Source organism: Drosophila montana, unplaced genomic scaffold, assembly GCF_035044405.1.
Source record: "Drosophila montana isolate Dmon_TW-CO22-7 unplaced genomic scaffold, ASM3504440v1 contig_2747_1, whole genome shotgun sequence".
NCBI lineage: Eukaryota > Metazoa > Arthropoda > Insecta > Diptera > Drosophilidae > Drosophila > Drosophila montana.
This window is the reverse complement of record NW_026997619.1, coordinates 536,521-554,931: the sequence shown is the minus strand read 5'-3', so window position 1 is coordinate 554,931 and position 18,411 is coordinate 536,521. Positions and strand designations below refer to the sequence as shown.

Below are 18,411 nucleotides of genomic sequence, written 5' to 3'. Positions count from 1 at the left end.
TTCCGGTCTTTTCAAAGCTACGCAGCTTGCAACTAATTTAATTAAAGTTGCGTATTTAAGTTTTCTCGAATCTACGCAGCTTGCAACCCGCCGCCACATTCATTATAAATTTGATAGAGCTGAGTTTTACGGTCGTATCTGCATAATTAGATCATGAACCGCTAGTCTAGCTGATCACGGACTAATTTTGCCCCTGGGTCTAATTGGGCGAGTGCACAGCGAGCAGCGGGCACGTCACAAATGAAAAGCAAACAATGGAAAATCAGGCAACATCTGAAGTTTATCCCCCCCTCTCTCTCTATATAGAGCTGCCGTAACGGGGTATACGAGTCAAATTTGTTGTGTGGCAACAACAACGGCAACTTGCCACGCGCATGCGCATGCGCCCAAGCTCGAGCCCGAGCATCGAACTCGAGATGCTGCCTGCATAGTTGGCAGCACTTTCATTTTCACGCTCACTCACAGTGCAGCTTATTAATCTGGTAATTAAGAGAGTGCCAGTGTGTGTGTGTGTGTGTTAGACCAGACATAGAATTAAGTTAGTAAAACGTTTGCATTGTTTGCCCAGCCAGTTGTCTTTGTTGCCCACATACCGCCCCTTTACCCCTCCCGCTCGCTCACTCTCATATTTACGACTGGGAAATTGAGTTTTCCTTTTTGGTTTTTTTTAGGGTCTGCATTTGTTGTGGCATTTCTGGACAGCTCTGTTGCTCTGTTGCGTTACGCTTTGGAAAATTTGATAGTGAAATGCGCTTGGGCTCGGCGGCTAGTTGAGCTGTGGAAAAATTCCGAGGTGGGAATTTTTGTTAAGTGCATGTCTATCAATGGCAACATTTTTTAGATACTTTAGCTAGAATTAAGCATTAATGGTGTTGCTTAGTTAGTTGTGGAATGTTGCGCTTGTTTCGAATTCCAGTTAGCGGTTTCTTAGCTAGTCTAGCAGGAACTGTTTAGTGGGCAGCCTAATGACAGCTTTGAACAAGGTTCTCTAAAGGGCTGCATGGATCTTAAGTCTGAGACTGAGACGCATTTGTAGCTGCTTTTCCTTCTACTAGGTATTTTTTCTTTATATTTGTTGCTGGTTTCAATAAATACAGATCTTTCATTGATAAATGTATTCGCTTAAAACACATTTAGCTATACTAGAATTATGTTGAAAATTACACAATAATTCGATCCATTTAAAAAAAAGAATCCCGGTTCGAAAACGAGGCTAGTCTTTGAATGTTGTATTGTCTTAGGCAAAGGTCATATATGCCAGAGATATTTAAAAAAAAAATTGACTGCTAATCAAAGTCTAAAAAATTGAGCTTTTGTATTAAAATAATTTTCAAAAAGATTTCTATATTAATTAGCAATCTTTAAATAGAAAATGGTTTTAATACATAACCTCAATTTTCAATAAATACAAATTAAATTAAAATACGCTCTAAATCGTACTTTATTATATAGTCACCGTAGAAAAAGTACGCCAAAAATAATGTAGAAATTCTTTTAATGAAAAATATGCTTTAATTCACAAAAATTTAAAGCTATGCAAGGGTATACAATTTTTTGCAATGCATTTATTTACTTGTTTGAATTTCTTTTGCACCAATTAAAATTATTGTCTAAGATTGAATTATTCCCACTAATTTTTCCAATATTTGTATGGTACCTTTATCTAGACTTTACTTTCTTTTTGTCGGTTGTATATAAAAATTAACATTTTATATATATTGTTAATTATGTAGTTTTTGGGATTTGGTGACTCATTTTTTTTTGTATATTTTTTTTTTATATTTTTGATGTATTTTCTTTCTTCTTTACTTATAAATTATTCCTAAATTGTATTTCAAAGGCTTTGATGAAGCTTAGATCTCCACTTCACGCTCTAAATTTTCTCTATATATAAATATTTGCATTTCATATATTATTTATTAAGTTGTTTGGATTTGGTAACTCTTCTTTCTCTTTTATGCATTCTTGATATTTTTTATTTATTATTTCTTTTCTGCTTATGCAAATTAATGAAGTCTGGTGTCATTGACATCGCCTGAGGTTCGCCTGAGGTTCGCCTGACAGCACATGGCAGGCCCTTGCAAATCGCTAATAACTAGAAATTGTCTCGACTGTAATGCGTAGCATGATGTGACTATATAATCTAACTATATAGAACTGCCTGAACTTGCAGCGTAAATAAAAACCAGCTTGTTATTGTTGCACGCATTGCATTTGGAGCGTATATAAATAAATGTGTGTGTATGTATATATGTATATATGTATATTCCGATTTGTGTGTGCACCTGCTGAGCCGAGTGGCTCGTTGGTTTCCTGCATCAGTGCATGCTAGCTATGTCTCTATCAGGCTTTTGTATTTGTATCTGACGCCGCGCTCTTACGGCTGGGAATGGGGAATGGGAGGCAGTTGAAGCGCAACGGCTGCTGGAATACAATAGCAACAACAACAGCAACAACAACAAGTACAGTAAAACCATTACAACTAGTATGCAACAGTAGTAACTGTGGCCAGTGGCTGGGCCAATGCGCGTGTCGGTGTCGCAATGCGCCGCGTAACTTAGCCAGCAAACGCCTCGATTTGTACTTGTTGCATACCCTGTACAGAAGCGCAACCCAAAGGGTATATCAGACTACCTCTAGAAAGGTCAGCTAAGTCGAATTTGTGCTTGATTTTATGGAAATATTTACCTATATAGAGAAAGTATAAGTTAATTTAATTAATTTAAAATATTATATTTAAAAAGGGATCACGCTATATATTTCAGAAAAATGTAGAAATTTGCCTTTGCCTTTAAGTTTTAATATTTAGCACCCAGACGGTAGCTTAACCCAAAATCTAGTTGTTTATTCGCTTTAAACTATTTTTGATCATCTAAATCACACGCATCATAAAAATATTTAACTTAAATATTATTTTTAATTTTCTTATTGTCACGCACAAAGCTAGGGTATTTCTTATAAATAACAAATTTTTTTTATTTATTTCTGTACTTTTTTCTTGTACTTTTTTGTACATTTTCTTATATTGCAAGCACAAAGCTACATTTTCTTATATTTCACGCACAAAGCTAGGGTATTTCTTAGTCGAGTACGCACATAGCACGCACTTTTCTTAAGCTTGCCTTTTAAACTTAAAATTTTTTTTTATTTATTTCTGTACTTTTTTCTTGTACTTTTTTGTACATTTTCTTATATATCAAGCTCAAAGCTAGGGTATTTCTTAGTCGGATACGCACATAGCATGCACTTTTTTAAGCTTGCCTTATAAACAAAAAATTTTTTTATTTATTTCTGTATTTTTTTCTTGTACTTTTTTGTACATTTTCTTATATTGCAAGCACAAAGCTAGGGTATTTCTTAGTCGAGTGAGTACGCACATAGCACGCACTTTTCTTAAGCTTGCCTTTTAAACTTAAATTTTTTTTTTACCTATTTCTGTACTTTTTTCTTGTACTTTTTTGTACATTGTTGTTGTTGTTGTTGTTGCTGTTGCTGTAGTTTGTTTTCGTCGCACATTTTTAAGTGTATTTTTAAAGTATGTTTCTTGCGGCATGCGGCGCATCCCAATTCCAGTCCGCGACGCTTCCAGCTCTCATAACTGTTCTTGACGCGCTTGCCTTTAAAATTAGTGGGTATGTCATGTGCGTTTTGGGCCATGTTTGGTGGCGCTCGCTCAGTTGACTGACAACAACAACAGCAACAAAAACAACAACAACAACAACACGAGACGTTCCCTGCCTTTGCGGCACACCTGCCCTCCCCTCCTCCGACAGGCTAATCAACTGCGTATTTCAATTTACCGTTGCGCAAAATAATTTTCTTTTTTTTTTTTTTGGCTAGTAACTAGCTAACTTTTTAGCCGGAACAGCCCAGCACAGCCTCCAGCTAGCTTGCGCTTCGGGTTTCTTTTGGGTTTAAAGCGAATTCAAATTTTGTATGCGACGCCGTTAGCTTTGGCTTATTATTGCTATCATTTCGCCTGCTCTGGCTCTTCGTCTTGGTCTTGGTCTTGGTCTGGGGCCTTCAGTTACGAGCTGTGCTAATTGTGGGAGCATTTCGTACCACAAACTATTGTGTGCCAATTTTCGTAATGCCAACTCCAACGCCAAGTCCAACTAAGAACTCCAACTCCAAGCGACATTAAGTAATTTTCTCATTGAATCTGCTCCAAATTCCCACACAATTGCGCTGCTTATTCTTCTGTTTATTTCTCTCCTAATTTTTATTGGGTTTTAGTTTGGGTTTTTGCTCCAGCTCTTTCTTTTTGGCATTTGGGGGCGAAAGTGTGTATGTTTTATGGGGCTCCTTAAGTGATCTCGGGCTTGGGCTATTAATTTTTTGCCTGCTCCATGCCCATTTGCCATAGAAAATTAGTCATGGCTTCAATGCATTCGATATGTAGCTTAATAGCCGATTCGTGAGCAGCCATCGAGATAAATGTTCAAATCTTGCACAGAGCTTAAAAAACGAAATTAGTAAAGGGCTTGGCAGCTGTAGCAGATCTGATATGAAAAGAAATACCAAAATAAATAATTTATATAATATATATACAAGTTGGTAAGTGCAATACTTAACCCCCCCAAAGCATTTCGCTTAAAGTTTTTTTAAGAGAGACTTTAAAACTACAAACATTTTGTGTTATTTTTTCAAAAATGTTGGGAAAGCCAATGACAATTATTATTAAATATAATAGTCATTGGCATTTTGGCTAATCACGAAAATGCCATTAATTTTTGTATTGTATTTTTTTAATATTTTTGTAATTTGAAAGGAAAAACATTTATTTTCTATTGGTAATTTATTTGTTGTATTTATATTTTGTAGTAATTTGAAGAGAACAACATTTATTTTCTTTTAATAATTTACTATTTCGTTAATAAAAAAGGAAAACAAAAATCTTTATTTTGTGGAAAGTTATTTATTCTTGCTGTTTGCAGCCAAAATTAACGAAAGTTAATTTTATATTTTATTTTTATAAATTTTTTATTATTATAATTTCTGTTATAATCCTTTACATTATATACTATTTATCTAAATTTTTTTTATCAACATTTTATTCATATTTTATAATTTTTCTCTCCTTTATTCTATTTTACTCGCAAGTATTATATATTTATTTTTATATTATATTATTTAATATATATATTTTTTATTTATTTTATTATATTTATTTATTTTGTACTTCTAATTTGTATATATATTTTATTTATTTTCTATTTGTTTCGATTGTTTTATTATTCTTCCACATTTCAAGATATTATCTTTTCTTTATTTTATTAATTTATATATTCCACAAAAAATCTTCAGTTCTTCCCTTGTATAGTCTGCTCATATAGGATAATATTTTCCGCCCCTTCACCCGTGCCGTTACTTAAAAACTTTACTAATCAATTTTTTACTGCCGTCTTTTATTGCGCTGTTTACTTTCAGTTCTCTGACACATTTATCACATATACAGTTGCGGGCTCTATTTCACAATCGCATTTCCCAAAGTTGACACCGATCTCTGTCCATTAGGGGAAACCACATGAAATTCATAATCATAATCATTAAAAGTGCCGCTGCCATTAGCCCAGAATCGGTCCGTGCTCTCCACCTGCCGTCTGACTCATGGGCTTATTTTTGGTATTCTGTTCTTGTGGTTCTTTTGTAATAACAGTGCTTATCAGGTAGTTAGATCGTGTTTAGCCGCAGATAACCCAGTTCTGGCAACTGACACAAATTCAAATCTCCGACACAAATCGCAATAATTAGACCCCAAAACACTGGGTAGCTTAATCCAAGACCAGGGCCCAGGGGAATGGGCGTTGCAGCAATTTTTTAACTAATTGCACACCGAGAATTGTTCACGCTGCGTTTGCTATATTTTCCCTTATAATTATACCCTGTACTCAAGTCTAACAAAGGGTATATTCAATTTGAGCAAGTCTTATATGGAAAGTGAGCACTCTTGGCTAGAGCTTACTTGCGCGCTTGATGAGTACTATGAGTACTTACTAATGATAATGAATACTATGAGTACTGACATGAAAGGCTGATGAGTACTATGAATATTGGGTGTATTTTGGGTGAGTAGTCCACCTTGGTTGTGAGAATCACAAGTTTTATTGGGAGAAGAGGTATGCGTACTATGAGTACACTTTGTACACCTTGTTAGCTTACATTGCTTAGATCAAATGATGACATATTTCTGGCTTGCAAAACTGATGAGTACCATGACTGCATGCTATATTTTAGATAAGCACCTTCGACTCAATCTTCGAAGTTTGACAACTACTAAGAGTACTTAAGTGTTAGGCAGATTAAGTACAATAAATACTTGCTGACTAGTTTTCTGCATAGTCTGAGTAGTTGGTTGCAACGTTGATGAGTGCAATGAGTACTTGCTTTCGACGTTGATGAGTACTATAAGTACTTGTCTGTAAGATTGATGAGTACCATGATAAAAGGGTACCCAAATGTTCAATCACTGTCTACTTTCTTGCCCGCTTTCAATTGTTGAACTGATGAACGTTAATTATCCAAGCAAGCAAGAATAATGATCCTATGAACTGGCCGATCTTAGATGCGTATATTATTTTTGGCAAAGTAATTTAAAGCTAAGCAGCGCTCACAAATGAAAAACTTTCACAAAAATTTTTACTTTCATCGAGAGACACGCTCGCATTCTAACAGCAACAATAGAGTGAAGCGGCTGCTGTGGGGCTGCGGTCGTAGTTTGGCGTCTCATTAAGTTGTTTGGCTGCTTCTGGCCAAGATCGTTGGCCTCATTATGCCTAGTCTTTGCCAACGAAACGTAGAAGATCAGCCCGAAGTCATCTATTTAATAAGTGCAACAGTTATGCTCGCCTAAACATTGAAAGCAATCGCCATAGATCTACAGAGAAGTGCTCCACAAAAAGGGAAACGGAAGCCCCAAGACACCAAGATTTATGTATGCCACATGCTAATCAACGTCAAACGCACAGTGGGTGAAATTTGAGCGCAATGCATTGAAATGGGTGAAGGTGACGGACGTCCACTGTAGCCGACTCTAGTAGCTTTTGCAGATGAGAAAGTTTTTCCAACTGTGTGGCGATCTTAACGCTCACCTGGGTTTTGTGTTCTAATAATAACAGGCCAACAACAATGGACTAAACAAAACCTTTCATACACACACTTGCATACAGGCATATATACTATATACATATATATGTATATATATATGCATAGTATCTGATGATGATTAAAAATGCCTAATGGCTTTTCTATGCAAAATCCATTTGAGTACTTCCCCTTCCTTCACAACACTTCAATCAGAAAGTTTGTATACCCTCGCGCAGAGTTTTATTGATTTGTAGCGCAACATGTGACGCATTATCTGTTAGCCCTTGTATATATACTCTTGATATATTCTTGATCTTCTAATGCCAGCTTGTCTTTCAGTTTTAAATATAGGAAGGTCAAACTCTGTAGAGGTTCGTCTTTTTCTTACTGGCAGTACATATAGTATGTCGATATCGGCCGTATTGGATCTCTATATCACACTATATCGTCCAAAGGCACGAATGTTCGAAAACTATTTTGCTTCCCCAAGATATCTTATTTATTTTCTAATATATAATCAAAATCTTAGCTTTATTGTATGAATAATATTAACAATAATTTAATATATTTATATTATATATAGCTGCGATTGGAACGTTTAGTCGAATAATGAGTTATTCAATGGAAAATCTATTTTCTTTTTTTTTTTAGCTACCTTTACCACACTGGGAAAAAACACAAACTTCACTTATCTCTCATCTAAAAATTATCAAAATCAGTGAACCATCATCTATGATAATAGAGCTTATTTGGGAACAATCGGTCAAAATTTCATTTGATGTACAAAAAAAGGTAAGTTTTGTCAAGATATCTTCAAAGTCATATAAACATCAGATATTTATATATATATATATATATGCATGCATGTTTGTTTTCTAATACCAAACGCAGACCAAACTTCTTTGTCGCTGTGCTGCAAATTTAAATAAAACGAATTTCTACCAAGTGCTCTACTCCTCGATTCTCAAGAACTCAAGTAGGATCTGCAGTTTTTCATACTTAGCTAGTAGGGAAGGGTTTTTTTTGTGTATTTTTATATATATGTACATATGTATGCATTTACATATGTATGCATGTACACATGTATGCATGTACATGTATGTATGTGCATATGTATGCATTTACATATGTATGCATGTGCATATGTATAAATGTACATATGTATAAATGTACATATGTATAAATGTACATATGTATACGTGAGCATATATGTAGGTATGCGGACATGTATCCTTACATGTGTGCATGCATGCATGTTTGCATATATGCAAAACAAACATGCATACATGTACGTACAAACAGGCATTTGCCACCGACGAAGCTTGGATTCTGCGAAATGTGTGAAACACGTCTCAAATAATTTTTCATATAGATCCTCAGAATTGAGTTTAAGCGTAAAGCGTCACCCAGCAAATCTTTGACCCCCATTTCCAGTTTGAGGCTATGCTGTTGGCATATAAGAAAATAAAGTAAAACACAACTGCTATATGTCTGTAAGGGTATTTGATAGTCATTGTGCCTGAACGTTGCTCGTCGTCTGTTCTTTTTTCCATTTAATTTTTGTTGCTCCCCTCGCCAACATCGGATGGAGATCTTAAGCCGATGTTGCCTGAACATTTCTCCATATTGGGCAATCAAGAAACGACGTTATTGAAGTTGAAGAGTATGTTTATTATTTTTGTTATTTTGTTGTAGTTGCTGCTGCTGTTGTTGTTGTTGTTGTTGTTGGTTTTGCTGTTTTATCCGGCGGCTTCCGTTCAAGAACCCAGAAAACAAAACTGAAAACTTTAGTTGACAACATTTTGTGCCACTTTCATGCAAATTGTCCGCTGACTGTTACCTCTGCCCGTTGTCCGTTGTCCGTTGCGTTTGTTGTTGTTGTTTCTTATTTTTGTTGTTCTTACTCTTAACATAATTTCGTAACGTGTTGTTGGTGTCGCCGCAGTTGTCGTTAAACGCAACAACAACGACATTTATGTTCTTGATGGAATCATTAAAAAAAGCCACCTTTTTTTTTATATTTAAACTCAACTCTGCGGTTATTATGTGAATGTTAATGATGATGATATATGTTATATGATGTATGATCACCCGCGGACAATTCATTGGAATTTAAATTATATGTTTAGAAGGAGTTGGGCTTGGAAATTTACACAGATATATGCAAAAAGTGTTTGGCTAAAAAATATCTGGTCAAACTTTCAACTTTTATAACTTTGATAAAACTTAAACGATTTTTTAAGGGATTATCATTATGGATTTGGCTTGGCCTTTATTTTATTCAATTTTACTATAAATTAAAATTTCATTGCAAATTTAATTTGATTAACTTCGTTTTAGAAAAAAAATTGTTTGGTTAATGGTTTGGATTTTTTGAAAAATGTTCTGAAAATTTGCCTTACAATTTAAAATTATAGTAGCTCGTATTTTTATTGGAGCTATAAAAACACTAATTTTTAAAACTTCTTCCCAAGTCCCTTTATAAATATCCTACCTAGACTTTAAACTTTGTCGAAGCTGAACCAAATTCTATAAAAATACCATTCTGAATTCGTATTTCCATCAATAAATAATTAAGCATGTTTTTATGTGTAGTTATAAAAATATATATATATGTATGTACGTATATTTGACATCATAAATAATTAGTTTATACAAAAACTTAGCTTAGTTTAAGTCTAAAATACTAAGCACTAATCCGCTGTATATATCAAAGTAAGTATGTATATCTAGTAATCATATAGATTTGCACAGCTTAGGAATAGTCTAGAGTAGAGCTAAGATTACGTTTTAGTTAATTTCCATAAATTACGGTTCACCAAACGCAGTACAAGAGGATCTGCTGCTTCGTGTGGGATGCAGCATCCACCATGTTCCACTGCTGATCCCGTAAGTACCGTTTGTTCAGCTTGCCCGTTGCCAGCTGCCAAGTCGAAGAGCTTGCTGAGAAGGAGAAGGAGGCAGGAGAACCGGGAGGAGGAGGCACTGGCCCAGGCTATGCGCAGTCGTCTTCAGCTAAATGGGTTAGACAGTTGCCGGCGGCAACCTGGTGCTGCTTCAGCAAGACAAGTGGGCATAGCTAAGAGGCGGAGAGGCGGAGGCGGGGCAGCTAGTTGGAGCAGGGTTAAGGTGGCTTCTACAAGGTGCACTGATACTGCTGCTGCTGCAGAGCGCGGGGCAGCGTCTTGTGCGGCAGATGGGCGGCGGGGCAGCTGAGGGAGGCCAAACGCGATTGCGACCTGGGCAATCGCTGTCGCTGCAGCAGAACGAGGCAAATGCTGATGATTATCACAGATATGGAAACAGTTACCAGCACGCTGCCCAGATTGGCGCTTATATAACGCAGCGAGGCGGCATAGACTGCAAAGCGAGGGAGGGAGAGAGGGGGAAGGAGAAGAGTTGCATTCAACACGATTGCCAGAGGTTGGCCATTTATGCATCTACTTACACTCATCATCATCATTTGCATCCGCCTCGGCCCGAGCGGACATCCAGGCGCCCTGCCCCTGCTCCACCACCAGCTTGGCATACTTGCTGCTCAGCTGCGCCTGCGCTGGCGCTGGCGCCGCCAACGTCGACTGCGCCAGGCCGTTCAGCTCATTCAGACTGGCCAGACTGAGAGCGCGTCCCTGCTGCCGCTGCTGCTGCGGCTGCTGCTGCGGCTGCTGCTGCTGCTGCTGGGGCTCGGGCGGCTGGGTTTCCATTACCAAGGCCGGCTGCTCCACGGATTCCTCTTCCGTTTCCTTGAGCACCAGTTCGCTTTTGTTCACAAAGCGCATGTGACGCAGCTCGCGACCCAAGCGCTCCTCGTCCGGCTGGAAGGGATCGTTGGGCTCGATGGCAGCTGCCACGCCTGCATTCTTGCCGGGCACCGTAAAGCTGGCGCGCACGGTTTGCATGCCCGACTGATAGCTGCAGACGACAACAAAGCTGCGCGGAAAAAGAGGGAAAATGTATATTGAATATATAAATAACAACCAGACTGACTGACGGACTGACTGATTGATGATCCAAGCACAGTCCACATGAAGGATAAAATAATTGTTTACAGTAGTTTGAGCTGGAAGTTTTAGCCATGACGAGGTTTTTTAACAATTCCACTCATAAGGGTGAAAATTTACTTCGATCGGTTTGCAATTTAGTTTTCAAGGACTGACTGCTTGACTGACTGACGGACTGACTGATTGATGTTATAGGAAACCCTATTTATTACTGTAGCTTAAAAAGAAAATGAATGTGTGTGGGTTTAAACAATTTCACGCATGAAGGTGAAAAACAGGTGGAAAATTGTTGAATTAAAATGCTTCCCTTTCTTTTGCCCGATCGACATTGGTTTTTTTTTTACAAGATCTTTGTGAAAATTGATTGGAGACGGATTTTACGCGTTTCGGAAAATCCACCGCATACAAGTAGATTTTAAATTTTTCCACAAGTGGAAGTAGGGTGAAAAAGTGAAAGTGAAATTTTAAAAAAGAGCCTACTACTTGATTTATTAGATTTAATGTCTTTATGCTTACCGCCTTGTGCTGTGCGTAAAAATGCCCAAATTCTCCTGGACTGTGATGAAGGTCTCCACGGTGTTCGTCTCCGGCTTGACCATGCTGCCGCATTGCTTATGATCGATGCGCATGGTATATTTATCAGCCGGATCATTGGCATTGCCCTTGATGCCACAATTGCCGCCGTCGACAACAATGCGACCGCCAAAATAGGGACCCGTCTCCACCTCAATCTCGGAGGCATGCGCCAGACACTGCGTCGCATGGGCGGAGACTGAAATGCGCAGAAAATGCGATGAAACTCGAGTACTTTTTCGCTAGAGCTCATCAAACAACTTACAGCCCTTGGTGGGTACAATGATGCTCTGGCCAGGCAGATGAGCTGACGCTCCATCGATCTCATTCTCGGCAAGAAACTCGGAGCGTGCGCTGCTGCTGCGTAGGCGACGCGGCTGCACGGGACGTATGTGGAAGCTGTACCGGGTGGCCATTCTCAGGTTGTCCACGGCGGCGGCAAAGTGCTGCACTTGAGTGCTGCCAGAGAGAGAGAGAGAGAGTTGGCCAAGTGAGCATAAGTCGGCTTAAGCCGACTGCGCAATACTCTGTTCACAGCGTGACAAGAGATGAAAACAAAGCCAAGCGCGGGCTTGTTGGGTTATTGAATCTAAAACTTTTGCAATGAGTTTCAAACTGGGGCTAGAAAATATGAATAGTAGATGGCTGCAATATTTTTGGATGGATCTTAAAAGAAAATAGTCTATATAGACTTCATTAGGGAATTGCTGCAGTGACCTTCAAACTGTAAATAAACTAATGTTGACTAATGTGGCTAATGTAATTAGTAGATTTTTGTACTCTTGGGCTTGGCTGCAATATTTTTGGCTGGATATTAAGAGAAGATAGAATATATACTTCTTTTGAAAAATATTTAGTCAGCATTAGTTGCGCCGACTCTTAGGCTATTGCAGTGGCTTTCAAACTGTAAAAAAACTAATGTAGACTAATGTGATTAATGTAATTAGTAGATTTTTGTGCTCTTGGGCTTGGCTGCACTATTTTATGCCTAATCTTAAAGGAACATAATCTAGAGATTTGTTGTAGAAAATACTTAGCCTGCATTTGGCTGGCTGACTCTAAGACTGTTGCCACAAGCAGTGACTTTTAAACTGTGACTAGGGAATACATATACACATTCTGATATGTGTGGACTTTGTGTGCTTTTTTATATCTCCAGCTGGACTTTAAGCCTGCAAGCAATGGAATTCTATTATTTCTAATTAAAATCAACTCTATTAAAATCAAATCTTGCCAAAGAACAGAATTTTATACAGCACCTAAAACCTAGTGCAAACTTTCTTGAATAAGCAAATAAATTAATTTAAGTTGATATTACCTTAAATTTTAAGTTAAAGTTTTGAATTTTTAAAATTTTTTGGAATCTTTTTTTTTTCCTTTTGTACCCTAACTAATATTTTGACTCTAGCTTTAAAATGACTCTCAAACTGTGGCTAATATGAATATTTGCTATATAAGACTTTATTTAAGTCTTTAAATATACATGAATTTATAGAAGAAGTTTCAAGTATCGCTTGCAGAAAACCCATATACTCTTTTGCACTCTGTGAACAGTTTATTTGTAAGGCAAACAAAAGTGAATAAGTTTTTATGAGTGTGCACTTACTCGACATACTCCTGCCCAGGTGTGGGCAGCTCGGCGGCGGCGGCGGTGGCATTCACCAGTTTGACGCGGCAACGCTGCGGTCCATAGTTCTGCATTTCACAGTAGAAGATCTGAAAGGCTTTGGGTGGCTCCACGGTGCTGGCAATGGTCATATTTGTCACGCCATGCCCATTCCCATTCACAATGGCATTCGAATCGGTAATTGTATTCGCATTCGTATTCGTATTCGTATTGGTATTCGTATTGGCATTCGTATCTGTGTCATGGGCCGACGTCACGAACTCAACTTCCCAGGTCAGATTCACCGATTTGTAATTTGGTTCACCAGCAACGCCGCGTATCTCTGCAGGCCCAAATAGGTTTCAGAATGGGGTTTACATACATACAAACATTCAAACATGGTACTTATATAAAAATGGGGTTAGTCAACTGCCGACTGCAACTGCATTTGCTGCAGTTCATCGCAGGCCCAGCTCAGAGTCGCTTCTTGCATGCAAATCAGTTAAGAGCAAAAGGCTTTCAGCTGCTGGATGTGTGAAGGGGCGGAGGCGGGGGCGCGGGCACGCCTAAGAACTTGTTTCACTAAAAAAATCGTCTACAACTGCGACTAGCTTTTGGTTTTGCTTTTATTTCCCCCACCTAAGTGCTGTACCTGGGCCATGAGATCTTGGCCGAGCGTGTTTTGTGGCACCGCAGGTGATGGAGGATTTGCCAGCAAGTGTGCCTGGAATTAGCATGTCCAGCTAACTGATTGCAATTGCGACCAACTGTGAGCTCCACCAAATCACATTCAGTGGCTTAAACGATGCTCCAACAAGTAGAAGCAGAAGAAGCAGTAGAAGCAGAAGCAGCAGAAGCAAATGAAGCACAACAAATTGCTTGAGTATAACTAATTTAAAGACAAATGGAGTGCGATAAAAAAGCAGCGGAAATGTTATCTACATAGTCGAAAGATTATGTACATTGTTGGCAATATCAATTAGAAGTGTTTAAATTTTGGGGATTAAAATATACAACTTGATAAGAAACAAGTCTCTAGCTGTCGTTGGTTCTAGGATCGACGTGTTTATGCATAAGGACAAACGGACAGTCAGACGGATATGGCTAGTTCAACTCGGCTATTGATGTTGATCAAGACTATATATACTTTATGGAGTCGGGGATGTTTTCCTATGCCTGTTTCTTACATTAACACGAAATCGATTTACCCTATATAAATCCATTTTAAATGGGTTCAGGGTAAAAAAACATTTAATGAACCATTTGGGGCTAGAAATAAGTAAAGTATCTTATTTTATTACTTCTTGCTTATCCCACCGCAACACTTAATCGGCTGAAGAGCCCTACTTTATATATATATAGGGGCTCACTATTTTAAATTAAAAAGAAATGAACAGATTTACAATATGAATAAATATATATTTAGAACTGAAATTGGGATCTAATTGAATTGACTACAATTTGCTGACTTTAAGTAATAGGTTTAAAAATATAATTTATTTCCCCTATTTCCTTTTTTAATGGAAAAAAAACAAACACGTTATCATTTTCATTAAAAACTAAACCATAAATAGAAAAGAAAATTAGAACTGAAATTGGAAACTAACTGAAATAACTTGGATTTTGTTAAGCAAAAATGCTCACAAATATATATATATATATATATAATCTTTTATATATATTATATATATTCCATATTTGTTAACCTTTATTGAGAAATCAAACAGATTTTATTAATCCCCTTAAATTATGGTTATATACGTAAAATACGTAATCCAGACAAAGAAAATGAATAGAGCTCAATTATGCAATTGAAAAGCGAAGCAATCATTAAGATAAAATAATAAATCAACAAAAAAAAAATAGTTATTAAAATATGTATTTAAAGTCTTCAACTAGAGTGTGTTACAAATCTAAGACCAGGCCTGGTTATTTCTTCAACTTTGTTTTTACTTTTCTTTTTTACTTGTTTTTACTTCAAATATGAAATATTTGTGAAATAATTTACATTAATTTGTAAAGCTGAGCTTGAGCTTTGTTTAACATTTTCTCATAAATATAGGTTTTATTTATGGAGATTAAATCAGACACAAGCTGCTTTCATTTTATGTTGTTGTTTCCAACATTGAATACATTGAAAAAATTTGTGTCCACTTAGTTACTTAGATTAAATAATGATTAACTAAAGTATGCCCTCACAGCAAACTAGGCAAACTAAGCAGCTCATCGCAATGCGCTATTAATTAAAATACCCCCCCCTTGGAAATTTCTAGCCCCCCCCCCGTCAATTGCGATGACACATTTGTGGCATATCTAAAATCTAAAGTGCGTTTTCCCCCGATTTCCAATTTGGCAGAACCTTGCATAATGCGCAATTAGAAATGCAATTTTCCAGGCTAAGCAGCTGAAATGTTGTTTGTCCGTTTGCCGTTGCATGTTGTTTGTTTGCGTGTGTTTGTCTCTGTGTCTCTGTGTGTGTGTTTGTGTGTGTGTGTGTGCGGTTGCTTGTACATTTTCCCATGTTGAAATCATTGACACCAATTTTGAATTCGCCAGGCCGCCTCCGTGCTGCTGCATTCGCCATTTAGGCGAATTTCACACAAAGAGAAAAAAAACCAAATAAAAAAAAAATAGAAAAAAAAAAATGTGCAGCGCCATGGAAAAGTGAAAATTTAGGCGAACAGAGTTGGCACCATTCTGAGCGAACTGTCAAATAGTAGAACCAGGCAACAGTTCCATCATCAGCCTGGCCTGGCCTGGCCTGGCCTGGCTGCTTGATTAGAAACTGGCCATAAATCGCTTGATTTGATCATATTTCTTCACTCGGCTTGTCCGTTGTGGCTGCCACATGACGTTGCACTTGGCGTGCAACGTGTGACATGTTATGCAATGCGTCGGTTTTTCTTTTTGGACAGTCACACTGAGCGTGAAGACAGCTTAGTTTTCTGGCCCCGCAGTCGACACACTGTCATTTTGGCCGCATCTAATGGCACTTTTGCTCTCGGGGCGGCCGGCTTATCATTAGAAAATGTTGCCGCAATTTCCGCCGTGTTGCGGTTCTGGGGCGGGGCCGGGCCCGTTTTGCCCGCTTGGACAGGAAACGTTTGCACATTTCCATTTGATTGGCATAAAATGGCTAAAATTAGCGCTAGCCGCAAGTTCGTTGCCTAAGTCTTTTGTTTTTTTTTCTTCTGCTAAAGCGTGAAACAATTTCGCTGCCAAGGGCAGCCCTTGCCTTATTGTTGTTGTTGTTATGTTGCAAACAAGCTGCTGCTGCGGCAATGCACACGTTGCAAGATCACAAATCGTGACCAAATGCAATTAGGCAGCAGCTCGGCTGCAGAACAGAACAGCCAGAGACAAGACTTTGAGCCCAGCGAGCGGGCGTGTGGGGGGCAGCCTTTTTTTTTTATAGGACTTACCATATTTGCTGTCTGCATTGTTGTAGCTGCTGCTGCTGATGCTGCTGCTGCTGCTGTCGTAGCTGCCTGTAGATGTTTTCAATTTTCCTGCTGCTGCAGTTGTTGCCTTTGACGTGGCTGCCGCCAGTTGGGACTCTGTCAGCGGCTCATTGTGGCTATTGTTGCTGCTGCTTCTGCTGCTGCTGCTGTTGTTGTTGTCGTCTGATATTCGGGCGCGCCGTGTTGCTGTGGCCGCAGCAGCAGCATTTGACATTGCCGGCAGCAAAAGCAGCAGCAGCAGCAGCAGCATCAACGGCAGCAGCAACATGCAGCAGCTGCTGCCTGCCATTGATTTGTTTGACATTATTTTCGCTTGATTTACTTTATGAAATTTATGTTTGTTGCATCCAAAGTGTGTCAATTGGGCGGCACCAATTGCACCTTTTATTATTATTATTATTACTCGTAGTATTCTGAGAATATTGTTAAGTTTTATTGCGAGCAGTCACTTGTTTTAATGGCTTGCAAAGCCAAACAAAAATTATCACACAAATTTCACAACATAAAACATTTAATTTAATATTAATAATACAGTCTGTCACGTTTTGTTTTGTTTTCAAATATAACGGCAACTGCAAACAAGCGCTACGTTAATAGCGAGAACCGCACGCCTTCATTGGCGTCACACAACTGACTCACAACTCAGCTGCAGTCGAACTTTGAACAAAGCGCGGTCGCAACAGCTGTTGCGAGCAGCAGCAGCAGCAGCAGCAACAGCAGCAGCGGCAGAGCGAGCGCGGCAGCGCAATGCCAAGGCCGCGCGCGTCAAATGAGCGAGCTTTCAAAAAGCTCTTGCTCTCTCTCTCTGTCTCTTTCTGTCCTTTCATGTCATATGCTTGACATATGCTTTCAGTTTTAGGCTGTTGTCACTGCCGGCGCCGCAGTCGCCGTCGCTGCTGCTGCTGCTGTTGTTGTTGCAGACCCAACACCAGAAATGTTAAGCAGGAACGGCTCTTATCAGCAGCCGCTTATCGTATGGAAAACTCGACGTGTTTTTTTTTATTTTGTATTTTACAAGCGCCAAATTAAAAATCCATATTAGAGATGAAAAAAAAACCTTTCTATATAATTAAGGCACCAGCCAAGTAACCTTTTCGAACAGCTATTGATAGAAGTTTTGCGGCTGCTTTTGTTGTTGTTGCCGCTGAAAAGCCAAGCGTAGCTTTCCCTTTTTTCTTTTTTCTTTTTTTTGTTTCTTTTTTGGCGCGAGCCTATTGTTTCTTTTCCCAGCGCTGCTTTGATTAATGCTTAATCAGCAATATTATTGTTATTAGTTTTCTATAGCGACCAAATTTAGCTGCCGCTTTTGCCTTTTAGCATTATTCATGAGCATTTTATATATATATTTGCCGCTTTATATACATATAAAAAGAAAAAGAAGAAAAAACTCCCCCGAAAGAAATCAATTCAAAAAGTCGTATAAACAATTTCACTCTGACAATTTGACACAGAGCTTTTGTTGCTTTTCAATGTGTTAAAATATTATTAATAATAACTGCAAAATTGGTGTTAGTTATATAATCAAATTTAATGTATATTTTTAACTAATTATGGGCGCTTTTAGTATAGTCAAATGGGCAATCAAATATATTGGGCGTAATTAAAGAAAATCTATTATATGGCTATATCATTTAAGCAAATGGTTGTTGAGATAAGCATGAGAAAATAATAGAATTGAAATTTT

At 38.2% G+C, this 18,411-nt stretch overlaps 1 protein-coding gene across 1 annotated transcript; it reads right to left on the bottom strand.

Annotated features, from left to right (window-relative positions):
• Positions 1 to 10,062: 10,062 nt before the first annotated feature.
• On the bottom strand, positions 10,063 to 16,941 carry LOC135429926 (uncharacterized). Its single transcript, XM_064684417.1, has 6 exons — positions 16,689 to 16,941; positions 13,267 to 13,609; positions 11,926 to 12,119; positions 11,604 to 11,859; positions 10,535 to 11,016; positions 10,063 to 10,446 (listed from the first exon to the last, which is right to left on the bottom strand). The coding sequence occupies exons 1-6, from the start codon at positions 16,939 to 16,941 to the stop codon at positions 10,223 to 10,225; spliced, it is 1,752 nt and encodes a 583-aa protein (XP_064540487.1). The 3' UTR covers positions 10,063 to 10,222.
• Positions 16,942 to 18,411: the final 1,470 nt, after the last annotated feature.